The sequence below is a fragment of the Gopherus flavomarginatus genome, chromosome 5 (genome assembly GCF_025201925.1).
Source record: "Gopherus flavomarginatus isolate rGopFla2 chromosome 5, rGopFla2.mat.asm, whole genome shotgun sequence".
NCBI lineage: Eukaryota > Metazoa > Chordata > Testudines > Testudinidae > Gopherus > Gopherus flavomarginatus.
The window spans coordinates 13,934,067-13,950,320 of record NC_066621.1 but is presented as its reverse complement, the minus strand read 5'-3'; the positions used below and the strand labels follow the sequence as shown (position 1 = coordinate 13,950,320).

Genomic DNA, 16,254 nt, shown 5'->3' with positions numbered 1-16,254 from the left:
TGCCAAATTTCTGTGTAACTGATGGTCGAATATGATGTGTTGATCTCTCAACTGAACAGGTTATGTAATGGCAGGTCCTGGGTGCCCAGTGGACAGGAAACAATGAATACCCCTCCTCCAAGTGAATAGCTGCCTAGCAGTAGTTACTTCAGACTGTAATAAACTGGAAGGGCAACAGTTATAAACATGATGAGCTGTCTAAAGTGTTGAGGATGCATTCGCTGGCACTTTGACGTAGACATGTAACAGGTGCCCTGGTCCATCTGCTATTTTTATTTTGCTTTCCCTGGAGAGGTTTATGTGATGGCCCTGGTTATCTGCACATCACTCTATTTCAGTGTTTAAAGCCCCCTTGCTATTAAAACCTCCTAAGCATCAAAGATGCTAGAGTTAAATATAGGAAATAGCATGTCATTTGCAGGCTGTAAAGTTTCCTTCTCCTTCACAGGCTTTGGACAAGTTACCTCAGAGAATCCTGCGGGAGAAACCGAATTTGGCCCAGATCTCTTCTGCACCCCTACCAATTTACATGAATCTAGCCCCTCAGGATATGGTACTTAGGTGAGTCCAGGCGGGTGACCGGAGAGCAGGGAGCTGGAACATATCCAGAACCAATGAGAAGGACCCAAGCTGTGTGCACCATTACGAGTTCCCTTAGCCTAGGAATAGGCCTGAGTCATAAACATCCCCAGAGTCCAGCTATGGTTGGTTTGGGCTTGGGCTAGGGACCACTACCAGCCATGTGAGAGTTCATGGTCTCCCTTTATATTAAGGTTCCATTGATAAATGGTTTGAGGGGTTAACAAATATCATGTTAGACATGTACATGTGTTTATAAGTGGTCTGGTGTCCATCAGGAGAAGACATTATAGATGGTTTTAAGCTGTGGCTGTAAGGAGCCTGTTGTACTCTACAACAATTGATAAACGGTGCATTCAGACGGCTGTTAACCCTTTGTGAACTGTTCGTAAAAGGAACCTCAATATGAAATGTGGTGGTGGTGATTTTAGGTGTGGGTATCAGAACAGAGCAGGCTTGAGAACTTGAAGGAGCGGGGAGACCTTGTTTGTTCTCTAGCTGATAGTGTTAACCAGCTTTCTAGCCCTCCCAGGGGTGCACAGGGGTCGAGGGAGGAGGGGACTGCAGGCCAAGTTGTGCTCTCAGAAGCAATACAGGAAACTTCAGAATAGCTACTTGCTACTCAGAATGGGGGTGGTGGGGTGTCTGAGCAGGGGAGCTCTGTGCTTGGTACTCCTGCCTTATACCTAGGGCCCTAAATTCACAGCCATTTTGGTCAATTTCACAGCCATATGACTTTAAAAACCGTAAATTTCATGATTTCAGATATTTAAATCTGAAATTTCACAGTGCTGTAATTGTAGGGGATCTGACCCAGAAAGGAGTTGTGGGGGGGGTCACAAGGTTATTGTAAGGGGGGTTATGGAACTGCTACCCTTACTTCTGCATTGCTGCTGCTGGTGGCGGCTCTGCCTTCAGAGCTGGGCAGCTGGAGAGCAGCAACTGCTACCCGGGAGTCCAGCTTTGAAGGCAACACCCTGCCAGTAGTAGTGCAGAAGTAAGGATGGCACGGTATGATATTGCCACTCTTACTTCTGCGCTGCTGCTGGGGGGGTGCAGCCTTCAGAGCTGGCTGCTTGGCCAATAGCTGCTGCTTTCCAGCCACCCAGCTGTGAAGGCAGCTCAGAAGTAAGGGTAGCAATACTGCAACCTCCCCCCCAAAAAAAATATAACCTTGCAACCCCCCACAACCTTCTTTTGGATCAGAACCCCCAGTTTGAAAAATTCTGGTCTCTCTCGTGAAATCTCTATAGTATAGGGTAAAATACACAAGACCAGATTTCACAGTCTGTGATGCGTTTTTCATGGCCGTGAATTTGGTAGGGCCCTCCTTGTACCTCCTGCTTGGGAACGTTTATCTTGTGTTCTTTGCTATGTTAAGCCATTTACTTTTGCACATGCTGTTCTCCTACATGAGGGTGAGGACTCCGCTGAAGAGAAGAGGACTTTCCACTTCCCTTCTGCAGGAAACCCTCCCACTAGCAAAACAGCATGTGTGTTAAGAGGCTTGTTTGTATCTTTATCAGAATGAAGGAGCTTCGGGAGCAGATGAAACTGGTAGTGAATGACCTCCAGAGCAACAACAGCATCATTGAGCGGTAAGAGAGAGTGCTCTGTGTGCAGCAAAGCTACTCAGCCGAGCATTTACTTGCCTCCTGTAATGTCTAGATAGAGCTTAACTTGCTGCCTGGGAGGAACATGGGATGGTTTGGATAGGAATTTGACCAGGGAAATAGTGTTGATCATTGGTATTGTAATGAGATAAAGGAATATAAGGTCTACAACAAAGTTATGCCAGCCAACTGAGCCATTTCTCACTGTGATAGTAGGATTATACTAAATTTACCTCCTGATCCAGAACTTCTGAAGAGTATACTTGCCTTTGAAGTTATGCGTGACCTTAGCTTATGTGAATGCCTACCTAAGTTTCATCCTGCCATTTCAGGCATGCTTCCTTTGTTGCTCTGCACTGTTCAACAGTTGCTGTTTTCCACCCTAGAGGTCGCTGTATTCCAGTGACGGATTAAGTGTTTCTTGTATGCATTTAGCAAATGAGTTTGTAAAGAATTTCTGGATGAAACACTCGAAGATCAGCCTCCTTCTACTAATAAGAACATCTGGCACTTCTCCTGGTCCTTGGGTCTGAGGATCACAATGTGATTTAACAACATTAAACACAGTTCTGCTTACAGATAGAGAAACTGAGGCAGAGAAGGGTTAAGTGACTTGCTTAGGGTCACACAGCAAGTCAGTGGCAGAGACAGAAATAAAACCCAGGAGACTCACCACCTGCTCCCTAGACGACAACACCTCAGTTACCATGAATCCTTCTGAATAATAAGAATCAAAATGTCAATATGTTTCAGGCTAGAATTTAGAGGGAGAAAAATTCCATTTTGTACCTCCGTGTTTGCATCCCTGCCTGCTTTTAGAGACATGATCTACATTATCACCATAGTCCTGGCTGTGAATGAAGAAGAAAAGAGCAGGTGTGTTTCGGAAAGGAACAGCTCATTTCAGGAGATGTGGGGAGCAAGCTGCAAAAGTTTGGATCCACATCCAGATTCCATTCCATAGTTCAGCAGTGTATGAATCCAGGAAGGTTGCTTTGTGTCCTTCTCTAGTATAATCCTTTTGATTTTGTTCCCACAGGTTAAGTGGGGTTGCGTCCGCTCCAGATGTTTGAGGGAGATGTGATGTGATGGATTTGGAGCTGATGAAATAGTGTTTGGTTTTTTGTTTTTAAATTATATCTTGTACTTTGGGTCAAGATCGATGGAGAACTTTAACTCAAAGACATCACCTTGTCCTACCTCTCTGCTCCAGCACTTTGGCACAGTTCACCAGCATTAGCCTTACCTGGGCTGCAAGCCTTAAGCACTTGAATACTGGCAGTGTCCCTAATGTTGTTCAGACATTACCCTGTTTTGGGTTTCCTTTGAGAAAATGGATTATTTCCAATATTTTACATTTATTTCTTATTCCCATCGAATTGTTGACTTCATCCAGTATCAAGGAGACCATGCTCTGTTAGATGAAATGGGTTAAATTAAATCAGCTTTTTTAAGCCACTTTACATCTCTCCCACCCATGGAACACAAGCAGAAGTCTCTGTAATTTGTGACTCCAGCTTAAAGATGATTCTCCATTGCATGATCTCCTGGTTTCTTTATCCTTGTCAATTTTGATCATCACGGGTCCTTGCCAATGTGAGCCGTGTGCAGGAAGGATAGTGGACTCGATGGACCAAAGATCTGCTCCGGTATCGAAATCGTCCCTCTTCTAACTGGGAGAAGGTGGAATATGGGCAATGCAGAAATCAGCAGCACCAAATCTTCGAAGAGCTTCGCTTTGGAGTATAGCTGTTGTCAACTGTCCACTGGAGACTGACTGGACCATCTGGTTGTGTTCTGTCACTTCCTCTCCACCCAAGTCACATGCGTTCTGATTACCGATGGCCATAAGAATATGGAACAATTGGAAGCTTCGGTTGCTATGTCTTGTAGGTCTGTTTCCAGAGCGATACATGACCTCTGTGCTTATATGCACATGCATGCACATGCTCCCTGAGTAATTCCATATTGACGATATTGTGTAAAATCCTTTAACGTGACATCCATGGGCTGCATCAAAATGCATCTTTACAAGTGGGAGAAGGTGATTTTTTGTTTTGGCATGAGCCGTGGAAGTCCATGCCAAGCAGTCAAATGATCTATCTGTGAAATCCTGAATTATTCCAGAGAATGCTGGTCCGATTGGCTTATTGGCAATTTAATTTAAATCTGTTAAATTGACATCCTATAAGGGACCTAGTGAAAAATGTTCAAAAGTGACTTGGAGACCTAAATTATATTTTCAAAAGGGACTTAGGCACTTAGGAGCCTGAATCTTATTGAAAGTTAATGGAACTTCAAGGTCTTAAGTGCCCAAGTCATTCTTGACAATTGGGCTTTGGCTCCTAAATCACTGAGGCGCTGTTGAACATTTATTCACAGAAAGCTACACCAATGAAACAGATGGTATAAAAATAGCTCTTTCTGGAATGTCACTACCCACTAAGTGTCATCATTCCTGGACAATATGGGCCAGGTTCTCAGCTGGTGTCTCCATTGGAGCTTCACTGATCTCCACCAACTTCATGATCTGGCTCTATGAATTTCAATCTTGTTTTCAATCAGGAATCTCTTCTTTCTTGAATCTCTGCTTTTAACTGCCACCAGAGTTAATGAGAGCTGTGTGCGTGTAATCCCAGAACACTGACTATCTGAATGCTTTGCTCTCCAAACCTTCTTTTCTAATACGCTGTCCTGGTACCCTCTTGGCTCCCTGTCTCTTGACTCTGATTACCCAAATCAGTGATCCAAGCGTATTTGGTGGTGCAGTTGATCTGGATCCGACAAAGTATCTGATGCAGAGAAGCCATCGCTTTAATGCAAACCAAATGTAAACACAGGAATGGTCTGGTCTGTTTGGAGAACAACTTGTAAATGGAACTCGTTTGCTTGGTCATGTCTGTAGTGTCTGTTAACGTACGCGTGATAATGGAATAAAATGGTTACAGAAATGGTGTTTTGTTACAGAAATGATTACTAGGGCTATTTATAAAGCCTCTGCTCCAACATGCAGAATATTGTGTGTGGAGTTTGCAGATCTGGAGAGTCCCAAACTCCCAATAAATCTGACTGCATCCTTCCAGGAAAGCATTTTGTTAGCTTTCATTAGGGAGATAATGGCCTTTGACAGTGGTTGAAAGGTGTCCTTGTTTGTGATACATGCACAGACCCCCATCCTGTTTGGCCAAATGCCGTGTTCTTCAGTGGGATTCTGCGTGGGCCCAGGGGTCTGCTGCAAGCCATAATTTTCAGGCATGGTTTTGAAGATAAATCCACATGAGAACAGAACGAACAATGAGTGTTTCGTATTGCTGTGCGCAGAATTCATTATAAAATGTGGCTGCATTTGTAAAGGAGAAACAGATTGTTTGCATGTTCTATAGCTTGATTTATTGCTGATCCCCAGCAGGCCTTTTGGGATTAAGTTTATCCCAGAATAATAGAGACTGGGGCCTTGAGGACGCATGACCTAGTGGCTAGAGCACTGTGTGCTGGGTTCTATTCCTGCCTCTGCCACTGGTCTGCTGGGTGTGAATAAAAAAATCTATTCATGCAACTGATTCCGTTCTCTCACTCTTTTTGTTCTGTCTGTTTGGATCCTAAATTCTTTGGCAGGGACTCTCTCTGATGTGTCCCATGCAACATCTAGCACAATGGTTCCCTGATCTGGTCAAGAGACTGAATAGGTATAAGCAAAGAACCATTTCTCATCTTCTGAGTTTTGAAATGGAGTAATCTATGGGTCACAGAGACAGAGGGAAGCTGTTCTGGATGGCAGGAGCCACTGAGGAGAAGGCTTTAGCATGGACAGCATTGAGAGAGGCTCAGGAGGGAGGGAATGCAAGGATGAGGCCAGTGCCAATTGAGCAGGGAGAGAAGTAGGAGTGACTAAGTTCATGAGGTTGGCTGGAGTGAGTTTGTGGAGGACTTAAAACAGGCCAGTTCTGAGCTGATGCCTGAAATGAATGCTGAGCCAGTGGAGCTGTTTGAAGATGCCACTGCTGCTTTGTGTGTGAGGACAGCCACAGCCCTTTGCCTGTGTTGGTCTAGAAGAGCTGGGACTGAGGGAGAAGGGAGTTAATTCCCATATAATTGTAGGCCAGGAAAAATGAGATCTATTCAAAATCCCTGTTGCTCCAAGTCAATGGTGATTCCAAATGCTTTGTCTCCAGTATTTGTTATGCCCCAAACTTCCTACTGTTTTTTAACGTTGGGCTTTACAAGGGGTTGTAATCCTTAGCCGTTATCCGCTGACTCAGCTGTTTGCTGGCAGCAGTGTGTCAGGTGGTGATATAGGAAGCTTAGACTCTCCAGGGGGCAAACATTAGATGATATCAAGAAGCTATTTGCAAGCAGAGTCAGATGCACTGTCTTTTCCCTTTTCCATCTTCCTGCTGGGTGATTTATGGGTGAAACCCCCAGCGGAAGGGAGCAAAGAGACCCAGATAAAAGGTCTCCAAGCTGCAAATGGAGCTAAACTGAGTGATGATGCTGCTCACAAAGTGGGAGGGGAGTGGGGTTGCAAATGCAATCCATGTCTGAGAGGTGGCTATTTAGAACCTGGGAGCTAATCATTTTAAAGGGGAGAGAATTCCCCTGGTGCTCTCTCCCCTCGCCCCCACCCCACTCACACTTATAGATAAATCGCTGCCTATGCCCCCTAGACTCCTACTTTTCATGCTGCAAAAAGGGAACTATGCTAATGATACAATGTGGAAGGTGTCCAGGAATCTCTAGTGGGACCCGCAGGCTCGCTGCACTACTTGGTCCTCACAGCCAAGTGTTTGTAGCCATTTAGTAATGGTAAGTGGAGAGACAATGTGATAAAGAGGGTAGGGTACTGGGCTGGGAGCCAGGAGACCTGGATTCTGTTCCTGACTGTGCCACTGGCCTGTTGGATGACCTTGGGTAAGTCACTCCCCTTCCAAGCCTGTCTGTTCAAATTGCAAACTCCTTGGGGCAGGGACTGCCTCTGAGTGGATGCCTACAGCATTTGGCTCAGTGGGCCTCTGACTCTCACAATGCAGATAGGTGCTTTTGTACTGGCACTGCCAGTAATTAATCTCCATGTCTAGTAAAAACATAGTTGTCTTGTGGTTGTGGGTTTTTCCGTCACTGCGTCCTGGTGTAAGATATGTTACAAGTCAGGGCAAGCTGAGTGTTTGTTTCACAGACATGATGGAGTAGAACAGCCCCTCTGTGTCAAGCTTCCTTGTCAGTTTCTCAGGATTAACTTCAGAAAGAGAAACTTTATTGTTGGAGGAAAGTTTCACACTTATGAAACTTAGTGTTTCAATGTGTTAGTCCCTGCCCCTTGATAATATTTCTTGCTAGTTTTGATTATTATTGAAGCTATTAGCATTTTAAAAATATGACTAACTTGATACTTTTAAGGGAGGAAGTAGTATCCAATGGTTACAGCAGGGGACAGAGAGCCAGGACTTCTGGGTTCTGTTTCCAGTTCTTGAACATAGCATTGGATCATGTGCTCAGAGCGAGGGACTAGGAACCAAGACATCTGACTTCTGTTTATAGCATTGGGTCTGATTATGGGACTGGGTTACCAGAGAAAGGGATTTAAGAGCTAAGATTCCTGAGTCCTAGTGGATTTGATTTTTACCTTAAGCAAGTCAGTTCACCTTCCTGGGCTTCAGCATCTGCACCTATGTAATGACAATAGCAATCCTGGGCTGCCCCAAGAGATGGTTGAATCCAAGTGCTTTGAGAGCTTCTGATCAAGGCACTGGAAAAGTGCAAAATACTTGTGGTTGTTCATACTTTCCAGCCAATCTGCTGATCCCACATATAGAAAAAGAAGTGGGGCTGCTATCCAAGCATGAATGTCTGAATTAATAGCAAACAGGATACCAAGAATGACTGTCCCAGCAGATCTGTAAAAAGTAGTTTCTTCTTTCTTTCACCTCTCCTCCTGCAATTCCCTTTCCAGTGCGTTTTCTGTGGCTAACCATTGGTTTGCTAAACAATCAACGGTAAACCCCACTGTCAAACCTCAACCCTCCTGAGCGAATGTTTTGGTTCCAGAGCGTTAACTCTTGTGTCCTTGGAGCAGTCATGTCCTTGGGCTCAGGCAGCCTGACAGGTCACTTAGTCATTGTGATTTAAAGAAACTCAACGGTCCCAAAGTGCTGCTTAAGCTCAGACTCTAAGCCCTGAGTGTATCCTTCACCCCCTGACAGTAGGGTGGTGTCAGCCTTAAGATAAATTAATAGCCTCACAGTCTGGATAAGCCTCAACTATCCTTGTGCCTGATTGGGGGGGGAAGGGTTAATTTTATTTTATTTTTTGCTTCCTGCTTGGGGAGGCTAAACACTAGCTGTTATTACTGTTGCACATGAAGTGTACGTGCATGGGGCTGCTGCCTGGTCCCTGGTTAACAAGGGGTTAATTTCAGATCTGCATAGCTCACCTTTTGAGCAGCCAGTTGAGGAGAGGACTATGAAGAGGTTTCTTTGGGGATGGAGTTGGAGAGATGTCTTAAGAAGAAATCAGGATCCAAACCTCCAGGGCCACAAGACTGGGCTGGAGACCGAAGTGGGAAGTTTTCTACTTGGTTTTCTTTTGGCTTATTATTGTTAAATACATGTATTGTGGTAGCACCCAGAGGCCCTGATCAGGTGGGCCTCGTTGCACTAGGCTGTGTGCATGTGTGTGAGATGCGCGCACATAGTGCCTGCTTCAGCGTTTACAATTGAAGTAAATAGCAAAGGACAAAATGTGAGTGCAGCAATTGGTGGGGGTAGCACTCACTAAAAGTGAATATTAGTTAAGGTCAGTTTAATATGCAGTGGTCACATCACAAGGGCTTGTTTTGCTTCCTTGATGCAAATGTGATCCTTGAAGGATAAATCTCTTTTAAAAAAAAAAAAAAAAAAATCTGGGGCCCACAACATGCATTAAATGAGCCCCAAACTCTACTTTACAGGAGAGAGATGAAGATTGGGGGCCACTTCTGAAAATGTTGTCGTCTTTTAAAGCGCCCCAGTTTTTGAGTGTCTGTCTAAGGCACTTGCATGGCCTGTATCACCATAGGATTTGAGATACTCATAATCTTTAATGGGTTTGTCATCACACACTCCTAGGAGGCAGGGCAGTACTATTGCACAAATGGCATGGAGAGGCTGCGACTCGCTCATGCTCACACAGGAAGGCTGAGGTGAAGTAAGAATTTGAACCCAAGTCCTAAGCTGGTGCCCTGACCACTGGACCATCCATCTGAACACTTGAGACATCTGGGGTCTGTTCTTTCAGACATGCTGGACTGCCGTTGTTTTCAGTGGGAGTTATGGGAGTTCCATATCCACAAAGTCAGCCCTGGGTTTGTCTGGTTGAATTCCTCAGAAATGAGGAATCAAAAATTTAGTGTCCACTATTGGAAAATCTGGGGCTAAAATCAACTTGAACTGAAATCCGTTTAATGTTTCAGACTTGGGTATACAACAAACAATTTAAACCGTATTAACGTAACGCTTCTGCAAAGATCGTGGTGGTAGATATAATAAGTATCTCTAGAGACTTCTGGAAGGAAAAAAAATCATATACACCAAGTGAAACCTGGCATAGAATCTAAACATTCCCTTTACATTCCAATTTTAAATACCCAGCTCTCAAACCAAACCACTTGCGATCGTGAACACACTGGGAATGAGGCCCTGTTTTAAAACCTTACCCGCAAATTATTTTCTAAGAACCTCCTAATTTATAAGCTAGCATTTATATTTCAGTCAGCCTTAAACGTACTTAGAACTCTTGGAGGACCAGAAGCTGAGCTGGGGTAAATTAGCACAGCTCCCTTGACTTCAGTGGAGTGGCACTGATTTACACCAGCTGGGGTTCGGACCAGGAATTCATTGCGCTTTTTTGGCAAACTCCCTGCAGGGTTTCGCTAACCGCTCTTGTCCTGTTTAAACTGCCATAAAACAACAGTTAGATGGAACTCCCTGAATCAACATGAAACAGAAATCCTCCTGCCAAAATTATTTGGCTTGTAATTTTCTAATGTTAACCCTTGATATAGAAGGCTTCTTTCACTCCCTCCTGCACCCGTCCCCCACCATCTCAAGCAGCTGGGGTGAACCCTGGCCTCACTGAAGGTGCTGGTAAAACTCCCATTGCTTTCTGTAGGGCAAGAATTTCACCCCTTGTGTTTGGAATTGCTCAAACAAAAATGAACTGACCCCATAGAGCTTTTTTTTTTTTAAAAAAAAAAAGAACAAATGAGCTGGGGGATGGGAGAGGATGCGAGTGTATCTGTCTCATTTATATCTTTTAATAGTCACCTCATGATTTTCAGTGTCAGAAGATGAGATGCACTGGTTCCTAAAGGTTATTTGGACTAGGTTAACCACTGTTTCTAACCAGCCTTTTCCTGGCCCGTACAAACTGCTGACAAATGAAAATAGAAACATTTTTCTAGGGAAGAAACTGTATCATCTTTTCTGCAAAATAGTGCTTAATAGACTGTAGCTGTCCAGTTCAGGAGGTTGGGAAAAGAGCAGTGAGGTTGCTTTTTCCTTAGTACTCTAGCATAGCTAATGATGTCCTCTTGCAAGCTCTAGGCTGTATCCCTGTGCAAGCTTAACCTAGCAATTTAAAGACACTATCCAAAACCCTGCTTTTTTTAATGCTGCATTTTAATGTCTAAGTGGAAAGAAAAGGATGTTTTCCCGCTCAGTCCCATACAATACTATTTTGCATTTCTGTAGCACCTTGCAGCCCAGGGCCTGGAAATGCATAAAAACATTCATTAATGTAGCCACACTGATCTGCTCTGAATCCCCATTTTACTGATGGGGAAGCAGAGGCATAGAGTGTTAGATGACTTGCCTGAGGTGTCACATGGATTCCATGGCACAGCTGGGGGTAGAGCCCGGGTGTCCTGACGCTTAGTCTCATGCTTTGCTCTCAAAAACATCCTTCTTCCCAAGAGTAAGAAGTCCTTTCTGCTCCTCAAAGTTTGAATGCACAAGATGGGATTTCATATATATATGAAATCGGGTGTTGATTTTATAAAGGAACAAAGTGAGGCCAGTGTTGAGCGCTTTTGAGAAGCCCATCCAAATGATCACACTCTGTCATTTCTCCTTGGAAATCACGGACTTCTGTACTTTGTGTTCCTGCCACAAATACAGATTTGTTGTCTTCACCCCTTTGTGCACCATTATTAGAGTGTGAAAACTTTCCCACTCCCTGGCCACAAGAGCTGACACGGTGGAATCAGACACACGCAATACACTCACACACATGACCTGTAGGTAGAAGGTTTTCTGTTGTGATGTAAGGGGACTTTCCTCCAAAGGGAGGATCTGCTTCTCTGGTGGAACCCCGCCTCTGCAAAATTTCCTGTAGCCTGCCTCCTCCAGCCTGTGTCTAGGCATGTGCTATTAAATGGTATAAGGAGGCAATAAGGGTGTCCCCTTCCGGTATGCACAGGGAATTTCCTCTGGCAAGAACCACTAACAGACTGAATCCAAAAGCAACTGGGGAATCCCCCAAGTTCTTATTTTGTCTCAGACTGTGAAACCAGTTGAAAGTGACACAGGGCTTGGCTACACTGCAGAGTTGCAGGGCTGGTGGTGGGTTTAGAGCGCTGCTACTTAGTAACTGGCCCCACCTACAAGGCACATCCAGTGCTGTAACTCCCTGGCTGCAGCGCTGGCTGTACACCTGGTTTGCTTGGGGTGTAATGATTGCAGGGCTGGTGATGCAGCACAGCTCATCAGCTGTGGCCACCAAAAGCACTGTTGTTGGCTTCCAGGGTATTAGGAGGTATCCCAGAATGCCTGCTCACAACAAACTGGAAGAATGGCTGAACTCCTGAGCTCCCCCAGAGCTGCTTATCTAAAAAACAAACACAGCTCCTGTTTGCTCGAGCAAGTGGAGGAAGGCAGGGCAATTGCTTTGGAAGGTTCACAGCTGTTTGCTTGAAGAGAGAAGTCACACGGCAGAGGGGGAGCGGGGAGTCTGTGTTGAGCAGCTGCTTATGTGGTCTGAAGGCTATTTAGGAGTGCATAATTTGCATTTAGTGAAACTTTTAAACTGATTGCAGGTTGGTGATGTGTATGTTCCAGTCCTTAGAACTTGCAAGGCAGGGAGCTGACAGATCCAAAAATCCACACTCTCTCCCTCACGTTCCCCCTCAGCCCCCTCTTTTGAAAAGCACGTTGCAGCCACTTGAACGCTGGGATAGTTGCCCACAATGCACCACTCCCAACAGCGCTGCAAATGCTGCAAATGTGGCCACACTGCAGCGCTGGTAGCTGTCAATGTGGCCACACTGCAGCGCTTTCCCTACACAGCTGTACGAAGACAGCTGTAATTCCCAGCGCTGTACAACTGTAAGTGTAGCCATACCCACAGTCCCCCTGGATTTGTGGCAGAGGAGCAATTGACCAAAACAACTTTAATCCTCTCAAATGGACTTGGGCTTTGTCCTGCAACTATCTGTGCTCAGAACACGCACGCAGCCATGCACACCCTGTGTCAGCTAGAATGGGTCTGAGACAGACAGACACACACACCAGCTCAAGAGGCACCCAAACTAGAGTGTAAAAAAACCCAGGATAGAGGTGGGTGGAAGGTGAGAAGCTGCCTGAATTGTCACCTTCTGATGCATATAACGAAGTGTGGGCTCCTGGTGGGCAGTGACTTTTACTCTGAGCATGTATTTCAGCCCCTTGAAAGTTCACATTATTAACATGTTGATTCAGTGACCATAATATGTCAAGACACCACAATACAGTAATGGTGGATTGCGGGACAGGCCCTGATGTTCTGCTTGGTCTGTAAGGTAGAGGAGTAAGTAAGATGATGGTTGTATTTAATGTTCAGGATAGATAGTCAATGTCTTAAGCATGTCTACAGCTTGCTCTCAAGTGAAGGTTCATTTACTAATCTCCTTTTGTGGTAAATAGTCCTTTAACAAACTGTATTGGTCCATAGTGAGCAGAAGCATTTTGTTGTCCAGTAGCTGAGTACGCATTTTTTGGTAGTGGAAACAAAAAAAAATACCGCTCTTTACAGGTATATTGGCTATGGATTAATACCTGCCAAGCAAACATTTAGATCAGCATTTGGAGGGTTGTGACATGATAGGAAACATTCACGGATCAGAGATGAGCAAACAACACCTGATTATTTTTGTTCAGTGTTCAAAATTAAATTAACTTAAATTTGGTTCCAACAAAACATCATGTTTGACCCGACGTGTATTTTTATTTTTTTTGTTTTGTTTTGGGGTGTCTTATTCTTTCCGGCTACTTTTTTTAACCAGATGGCATTTTCAAATGAAAAATCAAAATGAAAAGTTTTTGACTTACCCTAAAAAAAAAACATTTTTTTTTTTAATTATTGTGTGGCCAAAACTATTCACCTAATTTGACCTAATTTGCAAATAGTTTGGGTGAACCTGAAACTCTATTTCTTGGCAAATAAACTATTTGTCCAGAAAATTTCATCCAGCTCTGCTGTAGAGAACTTCCTTTGGTGGAGGGGCAGGAGAGTGCTTCATACATAAAATGTTAGAAATGTTAGCAACAACATCCAGTATTTGCTCCCTGTACTGAAAAGCAAACAGGGAAACACTGTGTTGTGTTCAAACAGTTTTCCCAGGAGTAAATTCTGCTGTTGGTTTTAGAGCTGTGCAGAGGTAAGAGCTTTGGGCCTGTCTAAATTCCACCTGCAGTTCCACCTAGTTAGTGATGTTCTGCCCTAAACAATTGTGTAGTGTGGCTCTGTGCTGTTAAATAGTTGCAAAGTCTCTCCTCAGAGGTTGCTGCATTTTAGTGAGGGGAATCAATTCGTGTGTGTATAAGGGTAGATCTGTTTAAATATGCAGAAGAATATATAGCAGTTCACAAATATTGACACACTCAGTCCTCCTCCATTTTCAAGGTAAGTAAATATTCCCATTTTACAGATAAGGAAACTAAGGCAGAGAGGTTATGTGATCTGTGCAAGGTCACAGACGAAGTCAGTATCAGAACAAGATTGGAACTCAAGAATTCCTGAGTCTTGGTCCTGTGTGCAGATCATGAGACTAGATGTTGACAGAACAAGAAATGCATGAGAGAGTGAATTCTTCCAGTCCAGCAGCCCTGTAAGTATAAAGGATGCATGTGATTGGAACAGACCCAGAATCCAATAGGGAATTGTCACATAATTGTATATGAAGCAAAACTTTTGGATTGACTCTTCCTGGGGCCCATGTATTTTTATTTGAAGTTCTGTTTTTTTTGTTTGTTTGTTTTTTCAGATCCCACCTAACCTTGAAGTAAAAATCTCTGAGGAAGAAGCTTTGACATAATATGCGTTTGCCTGTCTCAAATATTCTTCCATTCTCTCCTCTTACTGGTGTGTGTGGGATGCACCTGCATTGTAACTCTGTCACTTCAGTAAAACACAGCCCTCAATTTCATAGAAAAGAGCAGCTGCGATTATATTAAAACAACCCAGGATCCTGAACATTGTGAAGAAGAGACCTTAAAAGGCAAAAACAAAACAAAAAACAACTTTGTGCTGAAATGAGGAATGAAACTAGAATTTTGCAAGCTGGACTGCTGTTTGATAACTGTCTTGAGTGTTAACCTCATGCAATCTCTATGCTATTGTGGCACTATAAGCTTGTAAACCAGATCCAGTATTTTTGGGTATCTCTGGTTCATCCCTCACTCCCTTGTGAAACAGACACACTTAAGAACTCAAATTTTCCTCCAGTACAGTAAATGAAAAGCTATTATCTCTTTACATTATTGACTTGATTTTTCTCACATTGGAACCCATGTAACTCACTGAAAATTATTTAGAAGTAACACCATTGAAGTTGCACCAGTTTCATACCTGTATGAGAGCCCTTGTGCCAGAAGGAAAGGGTGATGCTGGGATAGGGCAATGGCCTGGGACCTGGAAGACCCAATTCAGTTCCCGGCTCTACTGTTCACTTGGCATGTGACCTTGGCCAAAATTTTCAGAAGTGTCTAGCAATTTTGAATATCTCATTTAAACATCCAACTTTAGATGCCTTAAAAGGTCCTGAATTTCAGAAATTGTGGAGCCATTCACCTTCTGAAAATCAGACCTCTTTAGCCTCTCTTGCTGGACACCCAAAAACTGAAGCACCCAAAATAATTAGTCATTTTTTAAAACCTTGACCTAATTATTCTCTCTGTACCTCCGTATTCCTATCCGTAAAATGGGGACAATAGCTGGCTCATGAGCACTTACTGAACCCTCACTGATGTTTAGGGAGTGCTTGTTGTTCCCTGGTCGAGAAGCACTGCAGAAGGTACAATATTACATTTAATAGTATGATTGGCTTTTTGTTCTTTTTCTCTCGATTGAAAAAGCATAGAAAGTAATGAGTTTGCAAAGCAGAGATTGCAGGAAGCTCTGAGGAGGAGGCGGCAAAAATCTTCCAAAGCAGCAGCTTGTTTTGCCACCCCTATTTTTGTGCTCCCTGAAAACCGCTTGTTTGCTTGGCAGTGGTGAATGCAAAGCAGGTAACTAGATGTATACCCACTTGGGGTGTACAGCTGCCTTGAGCCCCAGGCTGAAGCCATTTTAAAGTTGGTCTATAATATTTTCCCCCTTAATTTTGCCTGTGGCATCTATAGAGAAGTTTCAACTTTCTAAATGCACATAAGCCTCTGTAATTGCAGTGGGAAAATTTCCATTAGTTCCAGTTGTCCACGAATTGGTCTGCTGCTTTCTTAAAGGTGCTGATTACTGTGACTACTAATCTTCTGGTTTTAAAATCAAGAGACAAACTGGAGGGGTCTACTGGAATTTCCTCTGGATAGATCTTGCTCAGCCACATCACTCATTCATCCCATCCCAGGCAAAGCACTGCAGGAGCTCTCCCCTTTCATATTGAGCACTTCTGTGGCACCTTCCATGTCAAGATCTCATCCTCCTGTACTTTGCCTGACAAATCCACCTGACACCCTAGGAGATAGGGAGCTTCTCATTTAATCACTTGACTCCAGGAGCTGGGGCTTTAAGAAAAAACACCAACTATTGTGAGACTATAAAATTGCAAGGATTGACA

The 16,254-nt window shown here is 43.8% G+C and overlaps 1 protein-coding gene across 6 annotated transcripts in view; it reads left to right on the top strand.

Annotated features, from left to right (window-relative positions):
- Positions 1–16,254, top strand: part of IKBKE (inhibitor of nuclear factor kappa B kinase subunit epsilon) — a 158,721-nt gene that overhangs the window by 36,930 nt on the left and 105,537 nt on the right. For 4 of the 6 annotated variants that reach the window (XM_050954023.1, XM_050954021.1, XM_050954022.1 and 1 more), the window contains 2 exons: positions 449–561; positions 2,106–2,177. In XM_050954023.1, the coding sequence (XP_050809980.1) occupies positions 449–561; positions 2,106–2,177 (185 nt within the window). Of the gene's footprint in view, positions 1–448; positions 562–2,105; positions 2,178–3,231; positions 5,732–14,127; positions 14,308–14,463; positions 14,481–16,254 lie in introns of those variants that run through there. The other 2 variants (XM_050954025.1, XM_050954024.1) reach the window with 2 other exon arrangements.